This window comes from Caretta caretta, chromosome 10, assembly GCF_965140235.1.
Source record: "Caretta caretta isolate rCarCar2 chromosome 10, rCarCar1.hap1, whole genome shotgun sequence".
Taxonomy (NCBI): domain Eukaryota; kingdom Metazoa; phylum Chordata; order Testudines; family Cheloniidae; genus Caretta; species Caretta caretta.
In genome coordinates, this window is record NC_134215.1 from 32,474,968 (window position 1) to 32,492,351 (window position 17,384).

At 43.7% G+C, this 17,384-nt stretch overlaps 2 protein-coding genes across 5 annotated transcripts in view; both read right to left on the minus strand.

The window, feature by feature from the left end:
* FAM234A (family with sequence similarity 234 member A) overlaps positions 1-8,990 on the minus strand; it is a 65,182-nt gene extending 56,192 nt beyond the window's left edge. Inside the window, exon 1 of the mRNA XM_048866659.2 lies at positions 8,889-8,990. The gene's annotated coding sequence lies outside the window, so the exon portion shown is untranslated. The remainder of the gene's footprint in view (positions 1-8,888) is intronic.
* A 4,389-nt stretch (positions 8,991-13,379) lies between these two features.
* The window catches only part of LUC7L (LUC7 like), a 36,976-nt gene continuing 32,971 nt past the window's right edge, over positions 13,380-17,384 (minus strand). For 3 of the 4 annotated variants that reach the window (XM_048866483.2, XM_048866485.2, XM_075132838.1), the window contains one exon: positions 13,380-15,494. In XM_048866483.2, the coding sequence (XP_048722440.1) occupies positions 15,353-15,494 (142 nt within the window). In that variant the 3' untranslated portion in view covers positions 13,380-15,352. Of the gene's footprint in view, positions 15,495-16,930; positions 16,993-17,384 lie in introns of all 4 variants that reach the window. The other variant, XM_048866484.2, reaches the window with a different exon arrangement.

Genomic DNA, 17,384 nt, shown 5'->3' on the forward strand with positions numbered 1-17,384 from the left:
TTCAGCATTAATATTTTACATGGTCATCTAAAAAGAATTAATTCAATCCAAAGAAAGAAAAAGGGTTAGAACACTTACTTCTTACTGTAGAGTCACAATTTTTAAAGAAAATGCGGTAAATTGACTAATTAATGCTGACAAGCTGGGCAGGTGTTTAACATCTTGAATTCTAACACTGTGAGCTGGTTGTATGAACAATGCAATTTTTTACTGAACCCTCCCCATCACCCACTCCAAACTCCCTTGGCCAATACCGAATGGCTGAGGCCATGAGGCAGCAGAAAGCAGGGGACTACAGGAACTGTTCTGATTAGAAATCACAATCACAAGAGATATAGAATCATAGATTTTAAGGTCAGAAGGGACCATTATGATCGTCTAGTCTGACCTCCTGCACAACGCAGACCACAGAATCTCACCCACCAACTTGTCCTGTAACAAACCCCTAACTTATGTCTCAGCTATTGAAGTCCTCAAATCGTGGTTTAAAGACTTCAACATGCAGAGAATCCTCCAGCAAGTGACCCGTGTCCCCCGCTGCAGAGGAAGGCGTAAAACCCTGAGGGCCTCTGCCAATCTGCCCTGGAGGAAAATTCCTTCCCGACCCCAAATATGGCTATCAGCTAAACCCTGAACATGTGGGCAAGACTCACCAGCCAGACACCCAGGAAAGAATTCTCTGTAGTAACTCAGATCCCACCCCATCTAACATCCCATCACTGGCCATTGGGCATATCTACCGCTAATAGTCGAAGATCAATTAATTGCCAAAATTAAGCTATCCCATCATACCATCTCCTCCAAAAACTCATCAAGCTTAGTCTTGAAGCTAGATATGTCTTCTGCCCACACTGCTTCCCTTGGAAGGCTGTTCCAGAACTTCACTCTTCTGATGGTTAGAAACCTTTATCTAATTTCAAGTCTAAACTTCCTGATGGCCAATTTATATCCATTTGTTCTTGTGTCCACATTGGTACTGAGCTTAAATAATTCTTCTCCCTCTGTGGTATTTATCCCTCTGATATATTTATAGATAGCAATCATATCTCCTCTCAGCCTTCTTTTAGTTAGGCTAAACAAGCCAAACTCTTTGAGTCTCCTTTCATAAGACAGGTTTTCAATTCCTCGGATCATCCTAGTAGCCCTTCTCTGTACCTGTTCCAGTTTGAACTCATCTTTCTTAAACATGGGAGACCAGAACTGCACAAAATATTCCAGATGAGGTCTCACCAGTGCTTTGTATAACAGTACTAACACCTCCTTATTTCTACTGGAAATACCTCACCTGATGCATCCCAAGACCGCATTAGCTTTTTTCACGGCCATATCACATTGGCGGCTCATAGTCATCCTGTGATCAACCAATACTCTGAGGTCCTTCTCCTCCTCTGTTACTTCCAAGTGATGCGTTCCCAGTTTATAACAGAAATTCTTGTTATTAATCCCTAAATGCATGACCTTGCACTTTTCACTATTAAATTTCATCCTATTACTATTACTCCAGTTTACGAGGTCATCCAGATCTTCCTGTATGATATTCCTGTATGATACTTTCTCTGTATTGGCAATACCTCCCAGCTTTGTGTCATCCACAGACTTTATTAGCACACTCCCACTTTTTGTGCCAAGGTCAGTAATAAAAAGATTAAATAAGATGGGTCCCAAAACCAATCCTTGAGGAACTCCACTAGTAACTTCCTTCCAGCCTGACAGTTCACCACTCAGTGTGACCCGCTGTAGTCTCCTCTTTAACCAGTTCCTTATCCACCTTTCAGTTTTCATATTGATCCCCATCTTTTCCAATTTAGCTAATAATTCTCCATGTGGAACTGTATCAATTGCCTTACTGAAATCGAGATAAATTAGATCCACTGTTTTCCCTTTGTCTAAAAAATCTGTTACCTTCTGAAAGAAGGAGATCAGGTTGGTTTGACACAATCTACCTTTTGTAAAGCCATGTTGTATTTTGTCCCAATTACCATTGAGCTCAATGTCCTTAACTACTTTCTCCTTCAAAATTTTTTCCAAGACCTTGCATACTACAGATGTCAAACTAACGGGCCTGTTGTTACCCGGATCGCTTTTTTTACCTTTCTTAAAAATAGGAACTATGTTAGCAATTCTGCAGTCATATGGTACAACCCCTGAGTTTACAGATTGATTAAAAATTCTTGCTAATGGGCTTGCCAGTTCCTTTAATATTCTTGGATGAAGATTATCCGGGCCCTCCGATTTAGTCCTATTAAACTGTTTGAGTTCAGCTTCTAGCTCGGATGTGGTAATATCTATCTCCATATCCTCATTCCCATTTGTCGTCCTACCATTATCCCTAAGCTCCTCGTTAAAGACCGAGGCAAAGTATTTGTTTAGTTATTGGGCCATGCCTAGATTATTCTTAAGCTCCACTCAATCCTCAGTGTTTAGCGGTCCCACTTCTTCTTTCTTTGTTTTCTTCTTATTTATATGGCTATAGAACCTTTTACTATTGCTTTTAATTCCCTTTGCAAGGTTCAACTCTACATGGCTTTTGGCCTCTCTCACTTTATCTCTAAATGTTCTGACCTCAGTAAGGTAGTTTTCCTTGCTAATCCCTCCCATCTTCCACTCCTTGTAGGCTTTCTGCTTTTTCTTAATCACCTCTCTGAGATGCTTGCTCATCCAGCTTGGTCTACAACTCCTGCCTATGAATTTTTTCCCCTTTCTTGGGATGCAGGCTTCTGACAGTTTCTGCAACTTTGACTTGAATATTATAGAACCTCTCTCACAGAGGAGTAGTGACAATTTGGGAAAAGGAGAAAATCTTCATCTTTAACGTATGGAAGTTCAGCCCATGGAGATGAAAGTTCCCGGCACTGCAACGTTCCACCTTGCTCTGAACAGCCTTGTCAAGACGGACTTTAATTAAAAACAAAGGTAGCTGCATCCAATCTGATTCATACCAGCTAAACACAGCCCTCAGTTCCCTGGTCAGTTGTCTAGTGTGGCCATCGGCCAGGCACAACATCACCAATGTACCATCGCATCCTTTCCCTAGAACAGTGGTTCTCAAACTTTTTTTTTTGCTGACCACTTGAAAATTGCTGAGGGTCTTGGCGGACCACTTAATGATCTTTCCAAATGCTGTTTGCACCGTTAGCTAACTATTGTAAAGCACTTTGGATAAAAGCGCTATATAAAAAACCTTAATAATTAACTTTTTTTGTTCTACAAATAAAGCACACAACTCATATTTTAATATCAGTAGTCTTACCTTTCTAATGTGATGGATGTGCCCTCTCTCGCCGCCACAGCAGCCCCCAAGCTGGGGCTGGGAAGGGAGGGTGTCTCTCCCTCTCTCCCGCGCCATGGCAGCCCCCGACCTGGGGCTGGGAAGGAGTGGGGGTCTCTCCCCTGCCACAGCAGCCACAGAGCTGAGGCTGGGAAGGAGGGCCATCTCTCCCCAGCAGCCGCAGTCCTGGAACTGGGGAAAGTTGCCTCTCTCTCTCGTCACCGCAACCCTGCACGTCCAAAATTCCTCCCACCCCCTCTTCCACCTACTGCCTATTCCCCCACCTCACCTTAGATGTGCATCATCTCCAGGGTTCAGGCACCTAATTAGAGGAGCCATGCCTGTGCGACTCTACTAATTAGGTGGGTGGCCCTTCACTCTCTTGTGTGCGGCCGCCCACGTTCGCACCTTAGAGGGAACTATCCGCAGACCACCTGAATGAAGCTTGCGGACCACAGTTTGAGAACCTCTGCCCTAGAATCAAATCTACTCCCTTCTCCAGGTGTGCAGTGGGTACATTACACAAGTAACATTGTTACAAGGTGTGTTTCCTTGTATGCCGACAAATCCTTCCAATCTCATTATTCAAGCCATTTTTTAAAATGTAGGAACAAAAGTCATCGTTTTGGCCTTCTGTGCTGAAGATCTTAAGTGCACAAGGTTAAAAAACAAGCTGCCACAATTTGTATTAAACATTAGCTGCACTGGCTTGATGGAATTAAATGAACTATTCTTGGCTCCAAAGTCAATAAAACAGAGCTTCCAGAGCGTGCAGCTAAGAACAATTTATGTAAATCATTGCTTCATATGAGGGGAAAAACAAGCTGCTAACACACATCACTGCACTAATGGCACCTTTCCACAAGCACTGAAAAGCCCAGGCCTGGCTGTCATTATGCAGTCCTTTAAACCAACGGACAAAAGGGGACTCACTGGCCCTGTGGATTACTGCCACAGCCTTTTGCCAATGTTAGGATTCCGCTAGCAAGCTCTCTCTAGTCAATAATGCACATTTGAGTAAATACCAAAAAATATATAAAATTACAAAATTCAACACAATACTCAAGAGATCTGGAACAGCAGGGAGCACTGCAGTACAAAAGCAAAGCTATAGTATAAACAGGTCCTGAATTTCTATAGTGCCCTAAAAAAACTACAATCAGTGTTACGGTTGCAAGCGATGCACTCAAAAGCCAACAAATGACAATGTGGAGGTTGCCTGTGCCACCTTTATTCTATCTCCATGTGTATGCATGTCAATCTACACTAGTTACATCAACATGTACTACTTTTCCATAGAACCCCTGCATCAAACAGTGCACAGACAGTAATGCAGAGGTGAAGAAGGCGCTTACACACCACAATCTCTATTTACCAAAATTAAAGCAACTTTCCTCTGTGGAAATTAAATATTTGTAATGTTTTAAAAATCAATTCAAAAAAACATAAAAGTGTTATTCTTATCCTCACTATTTAACAAGGGCACTCCACCTTGTTGGGAATGGGCAACAAGGGATGGATCATTTGATGATTACCTGTTCTGTTCATTCCCTCTGGGGCACCTGGCATTGGCCACTATCAGAAGACAGGATACTGGGCTAGATGGACCTTTGGTCTGATCCAGTATGGCCGTTCTTATGAGGTAGGGTGGCTCTTCTTTCCTTGCATTCCAATAAATGGAAAAACTAAGTCTAAAATGTTTGTCTGAAATCATGTTTTTCAACAGTGAAATGTAGCAGGTTTGGTTACTTCAGTATGTGCCTCAGAGCACATAGCAAACTAATGTAAGAATTTCATTGCCTGTCACTGAACTGGAGTTACTTTTGGCAGGGAACTCAAGTGTGAACTTGTACATCACACAACCGTTTAATGTGAGAGGAGTATTGCATACATTTGAAACTACCTGGGCAATGTTGAGGAGACTCAATTACATTAATCAAGTTGAAATTTGGCAAGGAGCTTTGGGCTAACACCTTCACTCATGTGAAAAGTTTTAGACCTCAGTTTTGGATGTCATACAGAAAGATACCTCCAGTGGTAGCACACTCTGTCAGCCCCTGCAGAGGAACTGGTAGAGTACCTGGAGATAAAAAGAATGAATAAGTGCAGCTTGAAGTTCTGTTAGCTGTATAGAGTACCGCGTTCCATATATCAAGCCAAAAAAAAAAAAAAACTCAGTTAGTTTTGTATGGTTAGAGGATATCTTTGAAAGTAATTCTTGTGAGTTGAACTATATTAAAAATAAGTGAGCAATGCCAACTGTTAGAAATTCCTGAAATGAAAACAGTAATGTCTTGGGGCCTGATTCCACGGAACGTTCACCTGACATCTGGGTGGAGGCAGAGTGTGCTTGTGATATACAAACACTGAACCCAGGTTTATTCACTTCTGATTTATTATAAGTTGACCGTAAACGTTAGAGATCAAAAAGGCATCCGTAAGTGCATATCCAAATTCATTGGGTCACCCCACAGAGTGTTATCTTAAGATTTTATAATGCTTTGCTTTAGGGAGTGTGTTTTCATGGGAGCATTAAGTTTACAGAAAATGTTAGCAGCAGTCTTGTAGGTTCCATGCCAGTTCAGTCTGAGATAAAGGGTCAACAGTTGATTTCTGAACAACAGGGGAAGAATAGAAGAACCTGGGGTGTATAGTTACTTCTAATGAAACTTTGCAGCTTTCACATTTTTCTAGTAAGTGCTCAAAAGTCAGAAAATGCCAAAGTTAAGGTTACATATACTTTAACTTTACACACACAACTATAACCTCTGTCCCTTGTGTATACATTGTGTAGTTCATAATGGCACAGCGATACTTTTTCCCGCCAGATCACTGCATCTTTCTGTGTACATGTTGGATGGTGTTCAATAACTGAGGGTAGGGGTCATGATAAGCTCTCTATTATTCTGGGTGAATCCTTTTACAGGTACAGCAATATAAATCCAGAGTAACTCCATTCTATTTATCTCTTGATCTTAGTACTTATGTGGCCCCCATTATCATAGTGTGTATCACAATATTTTAGTGTGTTTATCCTCAGAACACATCTGTGATGTTGGGAAATACTTACCATTTATTTCTATTACGATAGTAACTAGGAGTCCTAGTCATGAATCAGGACCCCACTGTGCTAGGTGCTGTATAAACAGAATAAAAAGACCTTTCCTGCTCCCAAGGGGTTTATACTTAAATTGTAAGACAAGAGACAACAGCTATAGACAGATGGGGGACCACAAGAAAACAAATGATAGACAGTGGTCTCAGCGTATCAGCAACCTAACCGTTATCAAGTTTATTGTAGATATCATGGCAAAGAAGAGTGTCGAGGAGGGATTTGAGGTGGATACTGTGGGAGCTTTGTGGATGTTTACAGGGGCATAAGCATGGACCTGAGGCACAGAGAGGCTCAGTGACTCACCTAAGGTCACAGATAATCTCTGACTGAGTAAGGTATTGAATTGGGATCTGCCAAGTCCCAGGTTAGTGCCCTAAGCCCTGGGACCTTAATTTATGTCAATGGGTACATTTACACGACAAGCAGAAACCTACAGCAGCAGGTCTCAGTGCCAGATCTACAGACTAGGGCTCATGCTACAGCGTTAAAAATAGCTGTGTAAACTTTGGAGCTTGGGCTACAGCTTAGACTCTGAAGTCTAGGGAGGGGGGCAGGCTTCAGAGCCTAAGCTCCAACCTGAGCGCATACATCTATACAGCTAGTCTGTACGCCCAGCCCCTGAGGCTCAGTGCTTTGTGGATTTCTGTCTGCCGTGTAGGCATACCCAGCGTGACTGAGATGTAAATATGGGCTTCAGTATGCAAGTTGTAAGGTCACAGAGAACATAAGAATGGCCATACTGAGTCAGACCAAAGGCCCATCTAGTCCAGTATTCTGTCTTCCAGTGGCAGGTGCTTCAGAAGGAATGAACAGAACAGGTAATCATCAAATGATCCATTGCCCATTCCTTGTCAAACAGAAACTAGGGCCACCATCCCTGCCAACTTGGCTAATAGCTGTTGATGGACCTATCTTCCATGAACTTATTTAGGTTTTTTTTTTTTAACCTTGTTATAGACTTGGCCTTCACAACATCTTCTGCAAAAAAGAGTTCCAGAGGCTGACTGCGTTGTGTGAAGAAATACTTCCTTTTGTTTGTTTTTGTTTTGTCTCCTTAACTCAAGTTATGAATAATCTGTTCCTGCAATTTGTAGCCAGATAAGCAAAATGGCTGGGGAGGATGGGAAGAGGGCTTGTCTACACACAAACTGGCAATGAAATTAGTTAGAGTGTTTTTAATTAGACTCTTTTGTTATTTACGGAAAGTCTGTAACCAGACACTCTTATTGCAAATTAAACGGGTTTATTTCAATTTAGTTTAGACAATTTAAACTGAACTAAAATAAACCATTCTTAATCTGAGCATCAGTGCCCAGAGCTGCGGGGAGACAGATAGGAGCAATTAAAGACGATTCATGTATTTTAGCCAGGCAAGCAATCACATGTTCAGGCACGAGAGGCATATAGACAACCCGAGCATTACAGGGTGCATTACAAACTGCTGAAGCCTGGTGATGGGTGTCTGTGGCCACTTTCCAGAGGGCCCCAAAGAACCAGCTATCCACTGCAGTCCCGCCACTCCCCAGCATACGGGGCACTGTGGGTGCTGCCCCTCCCCACCAAGCCCCATACTGGTAAATTTCATGCCCTCAGGGGCCCTGGGGGCTGGGAAGGACCCTGCACGGGAGGGTCACCAAAAGGGGCCAAGCCCCATACAGGGGAGGCATGGGACCGCCCCCCAAAAAAGTTGTAGAGAAGGGTGGAATAGCACTGTCCACTCCCCTACACACACAGAGTCATAATTACCAGTCATTACAGATACAAGCTGTAAGGGGTGCGGCACTGCTCCCCATACATACAGGAACTCTCCAGTACAAGCTGTAGGGGGTGCGGCTAGCCCTAAACTATCCCCACACACAGGGATCCCCCCTCCCCCCCAAGTACAAACTAGCCCTGCACCCCCCGGCACAGGGACCCCGCAGTACAGGCTATGGGGCTAGTCCTGCACAAACACACACACTCCCCCACACAGGGATCCCCCAGTACAGCCTGTGCAGGGGTGGCACTAGTCCTGTACCCCACCAAATACAGGGAACCCCCTCAGTACAGCCCGTGAGGGGGTAGGGGAAGTCCAGCACCCCACCACACACACAGAGACCCCCCAGTACAGCCTGTGGGGGGGGGGCTAGCGCTAGCCCTACAACCACCCCCCTGTACACAGGGACGGCCCCAGTACAGACTATATGGGGGTGTGGCTAATCCTGCAACCCCCCCCCCCCGGACTCCCCAGTAGAGGCTGTGGGGGTGGGGCTAGCCCTGCAACACCACTTCCCCCGTGCACAGGGACCCCCTGCAATACAGCCTATGGGGGTGGGGGTGGGGCTAGTCCTACACCTCCCAGTACAGGCTGTGGGGCTAGCGCTAGCCCTGCAACCTCGCACACAGGGATTCCCCAGTACAGCCTGTGGGGGCGGGGCTAGCTCTGACCCCCTCACGCAGGCAGGGCCCTGCCGCAGGGTGGGGGTCCCGTATCCCCCCCGCGCACGCGCGCGCGCACACACTCACCCTTCGCTGCTTGCCAGCCGGCCTCCCATCAGCTCAGGCTCCCCTCTTGGCTCCGCCCCGGGGCGTGTCTCCGCCGGAAGGGGTGGGGCTCCGCAAGCATCACATCTAACACCGCCCCGCTATGGGCATGACGCCATTTCCGATTCTGGTCCTCTCAGGTTCTCTGTCCCCGGAGTTGGGCGTCTGAGATGTGCGCCTGCGCGAGACCGGAGTGCCCAGGTGCTCGGCAGCCAGCTGGAGCCGCGCGTGCGAGCGTAGGGCCCTCTAGGGGCGGGCTCGGACCAGGGCAGCGGCCGCTCTTCCAGCCCTGGGGCCTGTGGCAGCTGGTGCCGGGGAGTTCCGCAGGCTAAGCGCACTCTGGTTAAACATAGCCCGAATTTCATCAGCTGCAGTAGGGTTGCCAAGCCTCCAGGATTGGCCTGGAGTCTCCAGGAATTAAAATGATGTCATGTGATGAAATCTCCAGGAGTACCTCCAGCCAAAACTGGCAACGCTCATCTGCAAGCTCCTTGGGCCCTGGTGGTGCCTGAATAGGAGCCTGATTAGCGTGGGCACCTCCGGCGCCGGGGCCAGAGGGGAACAGCTGGGGCAGGCACCACAAAGCAGCAGCAACGGGGGTCAGCCCCAGCTGCAGTGGAAGTCGAACTGTGTTTTTCCCCTCTGTGACCATCTGCCACTTGGTCTAAGAAACCTCTGCCCGGGGCTGCAGAACTCTTGGGCCCAGATTACTAGGAGTTTAGGAAGCAGGAATAATTTTGTGTCTCCGCAGGGCAGAGAACATGCAGCACGGTGCTGCGAGAGAACTGGCCAGGAGTGCAGCACTGACCGCACACCACCCTCTTCCTGCTACTGGGTTGTGATTATTTTAAGGGCAGCAAGTCAAACCAGAACCCCTTCAAACCAATATTTTTACTTAAAGCAGAACTAAAGCTTATGGTTAAAATATTTTTTTAAGCTCACTAGTTTAAAAAAACGACTGCTCTTATTTGCCTTATAAAACAAGAAAGAGATAGAGGAGCAACACCTCTAAGAATAACTAATTTTACATAAAGAAAAGGAGTACTTATGGCACCTTAGAGACTAACCAATTTATTTGAGCATAAGCTTTCGTGAGCTACAGCTCACTTCATCAGATGCATCCGATGAAGTGAGCTGTAGCTCATGAAAGCTTATGCTCAAATAAATTGGTTAGTCTCTAAGGTGCCACAAGTACTCCTTTTCCTTTTGCGAATACAGACTAACAGGGCTGTTACTCTGAGACCTGATTTTACATATTCAAAGTTGTTGCTGTATATAGAATCACTCCAAGGCACACATGTAGTATTACAGTAATGGAGCAAACATGGTGAAAAACAGTGAAGTTAATGAGGACCAGGAAATTGAAGAATAAGCACAACAAACTCAAAGGGGGACGGGGGAGGAACGACAGAATTTACTCTTCAGGGAAGCTGCTCAAAAAGATACAGACCAAGACTGAATTGATTTGATTCATGTGGCTGAAGAAGCTAGACTTAGGAGGAAATAGATGTAACACTGCAAGGAGTACACTATTCTGCCCACACACTTGCAACTTGCCGTTGAAGAAATGTGCAATCTCTGCCATAACTTGTAAAGCTTGAGATCTAAAAAACAAACAAAATAATATTGGTAATCATTAGATAGGGATAGATAAGACAGAAAACATATTGCCTCTATATAAATCCATGGTTCACTCACATCTTGAATACTGCATGCAGATGTGGTCGCCCCATCTCCAAAAAAACATACTGGAATTGGAAAAGGTTGCCCTTTTCTGAACAAAAATGATTCAGGGTATGGAACAGCTTCCCTATGAGGAGAGATTTAAAAGACTGGGACTTTTCAGCTTGGAAAAGAGACTAAAGGGGGATATGATAGAGGTCTATAAAATCATGACTGGTGTAGAGAAAGTAAATAAGGAAGCATTTATTCCTTCTCATAACACAAGAACTAGGAGTCACCAAATGAAATTAATAGGCAGCAGGTTTAAAACAAGCAAAAGAAAGTATTTCTTCACACAACCTGTGGAACTCTTTGCCAGAGGATGTTGTGAAGGCCAAGATAAACAGGGTTTAAAAAAGAACAAGATAAATTCATAGAGGATAGACCTATCAATGGCTATTAGCAAGGATGGGCAGGAATGGTGTCCCTAGCCTCTGTTTGCCAGAAGTTGGGAACAGGTGACAGGGGATGGATCACTTAATGATTATCTGCTCTGTTCATTCCTTCTGGGGCACCTAGCATTGGCCACTATTGGAAGACAGGATACTGAGGTAGATGGACCTTTGGTCTGACCCACAATCCAATATGAATTGAACATGGTTGATTTTTATGATACGGAGTTAAAATGCAAACTGGAAACATCAAGTCTCTTCTCTTTTTACTGTCTTCAGTGAAAAAACAAGAACAAACCTGTTTTGAAAATTGTATCTTCTCTCATGTATGTACCTTGATATCAACTCCTATTGTCAGAGGAGGACAAAACCAAGGCAACATTTAATTTACCCAAAAGGTGAACAAAAATGGAAATGTTTCATTTGTTCATTTCTCTTGCTCATGGAGCACAGAGTGCCCACTTCACATCACCTTTTCCAGACAGCCTGGTCTCTTGCCAACATTGCAATAATGATGTCATTGAATCAATGTCGGACACATTTGAAATTGAAATATCAAATGATGATTTGAAAAACTTCTTAAAGCTCATGAAAATCTCCAAAAAGGAAGAGCTATCTGGACGAAGGAAAGTGCAAAAAAGGATTGGGACAGTTCTTGGTTCATTTACGGCTAAGCTATTTCTCAATAAGAAAAACAAACATATTAAACTACTGGGGACATCATAAAAATGGCATGTCCAAGCTGTATCAATTGGCACAAATTGTACTGGCAGTTCCAGCAACACGAGTGAGTGCTGAAAGACTGTTTTAAGCTTCAATGTATCCTTTCACTGCAGAGATCCAATATAAGAGAGCAAACATTTGAAGTATTGGTGGAGTCATGTTGGTGTTGGGATACAAGAGACACACACATAATATCATTTATTGGACCAACTTCTGTTAAAGAGACAAGCTTTCGAGCGTCATTCTATCAACATCCTTCTTGAATTGTGGGCATCACAACTGGACACAGTTCACTAGGGGCTTGTGTAGCCGAACACTTAGTTTTCGGCAAGCTGGGTTGTAAATCTAGCCTGCTCTGCACTATCTGCACGGACTCTGCAACTCCGCCCTAGAAGTCCTGTTGTCACTATAATATATACTGCTTTGAATGGGAGTAAATAAGAGCACACTAGGGAACTCTGAGTGCACAGCTGCCAGGTCCACAGGGACAGTTAATGTACAGCTGGCTAGTGCAAGTTAGTTTGCAGCAAGCTGGCGTGCATATCTAAGTGCATAGACAGAGCTTAAGTTAAAATGCCCTATCTGAGAAAGGGGCAGTGGCATGCACAAGATGAAATAAGTCTCTAAGTTCTAGTCCCAGGCTAGATAGTACCTGAAAGCTTAAAGGCAGGCCAGATCAGTTCCAGCTGAAGATCAATTCCTCAACTACCAGCTCCCCCCCCATGATAGGTGGTGACCTGGATATTTAGGTTGGTATCTTATGTATTAACCCCCTCAGCAGTAGTCATCACATGCGCGGAGCTGAGAGGATAAGAGAAGGAAAGCGGAAGTGCAGCTAATCACACTGGCCAGGAGAACAGTACGCAAGTCATAGCATTGACACTCACCTCAGCGTTTCTAGCAGAATCCTTGCTCAGTGTATTTGAAAGCTGCAGTATTGCACGGATTTGCTAGTTTCAACCACAGTGTCACACCATATACACATGCCAAGCTAGTTAGTAAGGAAAAGTATCAGCATTACTTCATTTGCTTAGTAAAACATTTGAAGTGCCAACAGTTCCCTCCTTTTATTTATAGGTAAAGTATGGTGAATACACTGGCACTGAAACTTCAACATAATACTGATCAGCATGTGCTGCAGAAAGGCACAGTAACAGCCCTTTTGGATGGGGTGACAGCAACAGGTAGGTAACAGAGACAGGAACCAGCTCTGGCCAATGCAATAAAGAATTGCCCTGAATTGCAATTCACAGAGTCTCTACGCATTGAGCACTCACTCCAGCAGGTGGCAGTAGCTCAGCATTTGGAAATGCACCGTAAAGGAAGCTGCACCCATTCCTATGCAACAGCTTGTTTTCAATCTTACAGTTTTCCAAACATTTAAATATAAAAGCAGCAATGGTTTGCATACACAAGAGGCATTGCATTCCCCATGACGTAGAGCAGGACTGCTGCCAGTGCTGGTCTCTAGAGTGATTATGAAACGATTTTTCCAAAATTTACAGTGACCAAGTAATTTGCAGAATTTACTGGTCAGGTCAATGGCTTTGGGATCCATTAAAAGGGACCATGTCAGTGCAACATCAGCAGGGTGCAGATACTAGACTAGTATACAAAAGCCAGAGTACCACTCCAAGCCACAAACATAAATCTTTAATGTGAGTAAGACTGGCAAGAGAACAGCATATTTTACTTACATTTTTATACTTAGACCAAAACTCCTCATAAGCAAAGGTGCTATAAAAAACAAAACGCTCCAACATGATAAACCGCAACATACAACAAATCAATGCATGGTGGGTTCCTTTCTAACACTCCATTACACTTGTGTGATCAGCTTTAGAGTTTTATTTGTTATTAGATCCTTTGTGTTTCTAGAAAGGAAATACACTGGGCCAGGCCCTGCTCTCAGCAACATGTACACCCCTGCCATTGGCTTCAACAGGAGCTGCAGGTGTAACTGAAGACAAGAGTTGAGCCCAGCATATCAATCAACTGCCAACCTGTGTGATGTTCGCTCACACAGGTTAAATTTATTCTAATGATGACCTTGTAAATAAGAGCCCTGAAAAGCAGGAGCTCACCGATTGCAATACACAGAGATTACAAAACAATAATTAAAATGCAATATTAGTTGTAAAACAAAAAGGAACTAGATTCCCCCAATACCTAAACATGCATCTAGAAGACTAACACACCAAGGACAACTCCTGCACCTCTGCAAAAAAACAAAAAAACCAAAAACCAAAAAAACCCACTCCCCCGCAAATTAAAGGAAATTGAAGAGTTAAGTGAATTATCAGAGGCTCAGCAAGGAAAAAATGGCTGGAAAACCCGAACACGCTGGCCACACTAATGCAATAGTATTTACAAATACCTTAAGTTTCCACTACAGGAAAATGGTAAGATTTAACTGTGTTAATTTCAGATACCTGCCTTACCTAATTAATAGGTAGGCTGAGAAGTCAAAACTGGACAGCAGTGGCTGGAGTTACATTACTTTAGTTCATGATTCTGCACATACTAACTACTTCAGCTAAGTTATTCTGTGGGAAGTCTCACAATAGCGCAATCCTTGTGATCACCATTGTGGCTGGCACAGTGAACTCAGAGGAAGTTTTTCCTCCCTAATTTTAAAATACATTTAGTTACAGATATTTCATTCTTCCCACACTGTTATAGTCCAGGTTCCTTTCACCTCAGTTGTAAGCACCAGTGAGATAAGTCAGTTCAATGTAAATTTATATACACAGAAACCAGACCAAGGGCCCACCCTTATTAGGCAACCTCCTGTCTTAAGAGGCCACACCTCAAGGTACCGTCACATGTACAAAGTACAATTCTGCTCCACCCTGATTGGAAGGCTACCTCCATTAAGCATGACTGAACTCGGTTACAGAGATCAATCCAGATATTGTGTTTCACTTGAACACAGGATTTTTACAGTAGGTATGTGTAATTACTACTAGGGATAGGCCCAAGCATATCTCGGTACTGTGCCCCAGGTACTTTGGTCATCATCATGAAGATGAAATGGGGTTGTTTAAGAGGGAAATTAGGGGCTAGTTTTGTTTGTCCTAAATTAGCTGGAATACCAAGATGTTTCTCAAACATTGGAACACAAAATGAGTTGCTAAGCACTTAAAAAAAAAGTGAGAAAAACCTTACATTCCTCCGAATGTGCACAAACCAAAGGAAAAATGTGAACTGAGGTAGCACCAGTGCTACTGATGATCTCAAACTCCAATTGTGTGAAGGGACAAGTGGACATTCCAAAAGGGCATAAGTGTTACAAATGATGCAGCAGGTTACGTTTCCAACCACAGCACTAGCTCTAACTGCTGCATTCCTTGGGTCATGCCAATCAACACATATGTAAATCACTGACCTGCGTTGAAGTCAATTCATTGATTTATTTATTCCTACTAAAACAAAATCCTGGTAAACAGTAAGTAACTCTGTATCTCTACAAACTCACAGCTATCTGCCAAATAATAAAAATTCAAAACTACAAAAGATGAGTTGTGTTCAGTAAATATAAATGGGAAATTTAGGCTTTTCGTAGAATGTTTATCAGACTATTTACAGTGCAATACAGATCATTTGAGTTCAGATCTCGCCAGCTTCTCTCTCTTCCGATCTCTTGGAACGAGATTTGCCATTTGTGCTCTCATGCCGTCTTTCAGAAGAGCTCTTCTCTTTCCTCTCTCTGTCTCGTGACTTTTCTCTTGAAGATCGGTCTCTAGAGGATCTGAAGTACAAACCAAACCACTGTAAAATTTTGCATCTAAAAGCATTCATGAATGTGCACTTGATGGCAAAGAGCTGTTCCTATCAGGAAATAAAGTATGTCCCAGGAGGCACATGCATATATAATGCTATGTCAGGACTACAAGTCACCAGTAGTGAACTGAAAGACCAGACAGTCTCTCGGTGACCTTTGTGTAACAGCGTCACCATCATCTGACTGGTTTGTGGAAGTCAAAGAACATTTCTCAGTGGTAAGAGAAATATGTAGGCTCTAAGTATCAGGGAGTAGCCATGTTAGTCTGTATCCACAAAAACAACAAGGAGTCCGGTGGCACCTTAAAGACGAACAGATTTATTTGAGCATAAGCTTTTGTGGGTAAAAACCCCACTTCTTCAGATGTAGGCTTTGTCACTCTCCCCTTAAATAGCTTGACACTAGAGACTCTTTAGGGTGTTGCCTACTGGACAACAGTAGAAGTGTATATGGTTCCTCTCACTTCAGCTCTATTTCTGTTTCTCTTACAGCACTTTTGGGGATACTGTGAGACAGTGGCTTCCTGCCTAGAGTGCTCCTTTACATTAAATTGACTCTCCTCCTTGGGCTCAAATGTTTGTATAGTCCTGGGCTTTTGGTACTTTGCCTCTTGAGAGCTGTCAGTTTTGCCAGCATCCTCTGTTCAAAGCACAGCTGTAATTTTGGACTCAGGGACCACTCTGCTAGCACAAATTATCATAAGATAGCTAGGACTTTAATCAAGGCTTCACTTCTTCAGCCTAGGCAGAATTAAGTAAACTAGCTTTTTAGACCCAATCTTCCAGTAGTGACCTAAGCTAAGAGTCAACTAGTCATCGAGCACCCTTCAAGAGGTGCTATTCCCATAAGGTTCCTTACACCATCAGGTTCAGAGGGCATGGGAAGCATTTTATTCTAGAGCTACCATGGTATAAAAACATTTCCTTTGCAGCCACAAAAGGTTGGCATAGGGTTTTATTTACATGCAAGCTTCAATTACTCTGGAAGGTAAGGTTGAGACACTATATCAAATGCTGTCATACCACGCAGATATATCTCAGCTACCATTTTGTCTTCATCTCTACGACGGTCATTCAGCCCCCAGAACAAGCTAGCCTGTTTGAGAAGGTGTATTCTTTAGCCCATCCCCTCAATGGTGTCTCTTGCCCATAATTCCATTAGTTTCCAGATGTTTGGAGAGCTCTGCTTTGCTATGGAACAGTAATTGTCAGGCTCACTAATTCCTTTTTAGAAAATGGGATTGCCACCGGCTTTTCGCCAATCTTCTGGAACCTCCCCAGTTCATGAGTTTTCAGAAATGCCTGTCACTGGAACAATAAGTTTGTTAGCCAATTCTTATGGGGCACATGTTATCCAAGGGGGCTAGTTTGTATATGTTGAAGTTTTCCGAAGTATTCCCTTACCTGCTCTTTAGCAATAGTTATTAGAGGGTCTTCCTCACTTCCTAATTGTCCAAACTTCTTTTCTTTATTTTTCATGTTCAAGACAGATTTAAAAAAGGACTTTAGTATCTCAGCCATTTGTGAGAGTCAACATTATTTTCACCCCCCTTATTTATTAACAGGCCTCCTTTCTCTCTGTTGCTTCTTTCCCTCCCCCTTCACATATCTGTAAAACCCCTTCTTATTCCCCTTAGCTCCTGGGCTAGCAGTCGCACAAGCACAGTGTGTGCATGTGTTGTATATCATCTGCATTTTACTCAGGTGGGTTCAAGAAGGGGATGCCGTACTAAACACGGCTTCCTCAAAGATGTCCAGAGTACCGTTAGAGCATGCTATGGCTGACTTCAGCAAAGAGCTTGGCGACATGCGTGCACACACACAATCAGCTTTTAGATCCCTGGCTTTTGGACTTACA